Source organism: Sinocyclocheilus grahami, unplaced genomic scaffold (genome assembly GCF_001515645.1).
Source record: "Sinocyclocheilus grahami isolate Dianchi unplaced genomic scaffold, SAMN03320097.WGS_v1.1 scaffold1180.1, whole genome shotgun sequence".
Classification (NCBI taxonomy): Eukaryota; Metazoa; Chordata; class Actinopteri; order Cypriniformes; family Cyprinidae; genus Sinocyclocheilus; species Sinocyclocheilus grahami.
In genome coordinates this window covers 283,906-287,090 of record NW_015506359.1, presented here as the reverse complement: position 1 = coordinate 287,090, position 3,185 = coordinate 283,906, and the positions used below count along the sequence as shown (strand labels likewise).

The 3,185-nt window shown below is 35.6% G+C and overlaps 1 protein-coding gene across 1 annotated transcript; it reads left to right on the top strand.

Moving 5' to 3' along the window:
• The first annotated feature begins 854 nt into the window (after positions 1-854).
• Positions 855-2,515, top strand: cbln20 (cerebellin 20). The gene is made up of 4 exons (XM_016253391.1): positions 855-921; positions 1,020-1,118; positions 1,216-1,356; positions 1,847-2,515. The coding sequence occupies exons 1-4, from the start codon at positions 915-917 to the stop codon at positions 2,272-2,274; spliced, it is 675 nt and encodes a 224-aa protein (XP_016108877.1). The 5' UTR covers positions 855-914; the 3' UTR covers positions 2,275-2,515.
• The last annotated feature ends 670 nt before the right edge of the window (positions 2,516-3,185 follow it).

Here is a 3,185-nt window from a genome sequence, read left to right as displayed (position 1 = left end):
ATTCATCATGGAAAATTGGAAAATGACATCAGGCTGCACTTGACTCAGTGTGAGCCAAGGATTCAGATGCAAAAAATTGTTTCTAGCCCTTAAGGTTAAAAAAATTAATAATTTGCGTAAACATGCAGTTTTGAGCTGTTGGTGATGTTTGAAGGTTTGAAATAGAGAACCCAAACTTGGTATGGTTAATGTTCAGAATGTCCCATCTGTGTGCAAAATTTCACGACTTTTTACCATACAGTTTTATGGGCTTCTATAGATTTATGCGAATATAGTTGTTATTATCGTTATAGTTACTGTTCTTGTGTGAACTGGCCGTAAAAATAAAACTTTGCGGAGCTCCAAACACCAAACTCAGAACCATGCATGCAGCAACAAAACAGCAAAAAATTTAGCCAAGCATAACAGTAGATGTTTATGTCTTAAAGTAAGCTAAAAAAAAAAGATCTATTTGTTTTATTGCAATTTTTTTGAGGAAGTATCAAACTTGAATTTTCTGTCAACTGCCTGTTACAACTGTCATTTAGGTGCCTTGCCAAATAGTATTTATCATTTACCTTAGATGAGAAGTCAAAATTAATTATTTTATACTCAAACTGGAAGTGATCATTTGGGCATTTTGCATTTTGTTGTTGTTATAGCTCAACTCTCAGCTCCAAGATGAAGAATGATAAGAGTCAGTGGTACCTTACAGAAAACAACCATGGGAATAACATGATATTCTTTAGCTGAAAAACAATACTTGCCCTATATTCAGGATTTTATTGCATGATAAAAACACGCACAAAAGGCCCTGCCCATACCATTTCTACTGAAAGGCAAGAGGTGGGGTCTGCTTAGCCTTTATAGCCAGGATTACTCGAGTTGATGTTAACACATCTTCCTCAGACTACAGTCAAAAGACATCAGCAGAAATGAGGGGTGAGATGACTATAAATGTGTTTAAATTCAATCAAAGCCTTCAACCTGTATATACATGTATATAAATGTGTTTTTAAACTTTCTTTTACGTGTTTTAGCCCTTGTAATCATAAGCCTCTTGGGATGTGCATTTGGAGAAGACAGGGTTTTTTCCTGGAGTGGTGGAAACGACAGCCAAGTTGACGCCAATGAGAACGGTGACTTTAAAAAATAATAATATTTAATAAAACGGCAACGACAATTCTTGCATCAGGGTAGTGTGCAATTATGATGCTTGTCTCTTTGCCTCTGAAGCATGTCTGACTGATGTGGTGTCATGTGGGTGCTGCCTGATGAAGAAGCAGATCTGGAAGCTCGAGATGTTTTTCAACATGACCTTAAATGAGCTACAGAGGAACCTGGAGAGAGCTCATTCAGTGTTAAACAATATTCGTGGTGAGACAACCATTTGTACCAATCTTGTTTGCCTGTTTCTTTATACCTTTTATCAAATTTAGGTTTCAAAATTACCTGATAGCATTTGTTATTAGAATGTTCAGAATATTTAGAATATTCATAATGTAGCCGACAGTGATGGAATCATAATTTACATACTAAACTGCAATTGGTCTTATTCATTTAATCTATTTGCATATTAAATTATGATTAGTATTTTACTTGTTATATCTCTTTAACCATCTATAGCCATCATTTATAGAGCAAAGATGGTGTGTTAACTCTCTCACACAGTCAACAGAAAACAGGACACATATTGAGTGGCATAACAATGAGAAAATGGCTGCAATGTAGATTTAATTAACTATTAAAAAAGTCTAAAACATGAAACCTACTTAAAATGTTAACTTTGTTCTACTATCTTCTTAGCACTGCTATGTTTTTCAGAAAGTCTTAACAAGTCTGTTTCCCTTTTCTTATGTTTGCACAGCCAGTCGCAGTGCCTTCTCTGTGGCTCTTACTGACACACGCCTCTGTATCGGCCCAAATCGTGAAGACTCTGTGGTGAAGTATAGCAGTGTATTTGTTAACTTGGGAGATGGCTATAGCACTGACACTGGTGCCTTTGTAGCACCACGTTCTGGCATCTACAGCCTGGCTCTAACAGTTTATAGTGATGCTGGCGCTCCTGGAGCCACGTTGGCTGCTTGTGCTCGACTCCGACTGAATGGGCGCACTATTGCATCACCAAGTGAGAACAACCTTCAAGACCAGGAGGACAGCGCTAGTGCTGTGCTAGCTGTTCAGCTGCATGCAGGGGACAGGGTGGATGTTGCTCTTCCAGCCGGCTGCTTTCTGTGTGACAATAACAACCACTACAATACTTTCACTGGGTTCCTGCTCTATACAACTGATTAAAATAGAGAGAACAAAAACTGTGTTTGAAATGACCTACTACACAGTGTACACCGTACATTACACAACAAATAAATAGTATAAAATACGATATTAAGTATGCAACAGTTACTTAAAGTTGATCTTGTTGTATGGTACGTTATGATTTCAGTAGTGCAAGAATTGTATATTGTGATTTCAAACGTTTCCTTTGTTCTCTCTGCCCATAAAATATTTCTCTGTCCACAACACCGTGCATATCTACACATGTATAACTTTCAATATGATGTCTGATTAATAAATTCTCATTTGTTTTAATGCAAAGAACAGATTCAAAATACTGCTTTTGTTTTGGAATAAACACTGTGGTTCTTTTGCTCTGACACCTTCACTTGACCTTCACATCTACATCATAATCTTTTACCCAAAAAGCAATAGTTGTCCGTTCAGCTGACACTGAAACAGTTCATTTTGCATTGATTGGATCACATTCATTTAATGTTCTAAACATGACATATTTTCTTCAATTAGAATATATTCTGTAGCAATACTGATTCAAGTATTAAGTTTGCTCCACTGTTTCAATTTATAATGCCAAAAGTAAAATAAAAATACCATAAAAATATATTATTAAACACAAAATTAATTGTGTGTGTGTGTGTGTGTGTATATAGATAGATAGATAGATAGACAGATAGATAGATACAGTTGTGCTCAAAATTATTAATTCCCTTGGTAAATATGATCAAAGAAGGCTGTGAAAATAAATCCGCATTGTTTATCCACTTGATCTTTAATTCCAAAAAAAAAAAAAAAATCTAACCTTTAATTAAAGTAAAACAAGTGGGGGAAAATCCCATTATGAAATAAATATTTGTCTCTAATACGGTAATGTGTGTGTGTGTGTGTGTGTATATAGATAGATAGATAGATAG

What these genes read in the sequence shown, in the direction of transcription:
- cbln20 (XM_016253391.1), top strand. An exon ending in AGTTGACGCCAATGAGAACG is followed by an intron (nt 1,119 to 1,215) that starts GTGACTTTAAAA and finishes TTGCCTCTGAAG; the next exon opens with CATGTCTGACTGATGTGGTG. An exon ending in AGTGTTAAACAATATTCGTG is followed by an intron (nt 1,357 to 1,846) that starts GTGAGACAACCA and finishes ATGTTTGCACAG; the next exon opens with CCAGTCGCAGTGCCTTCTCT.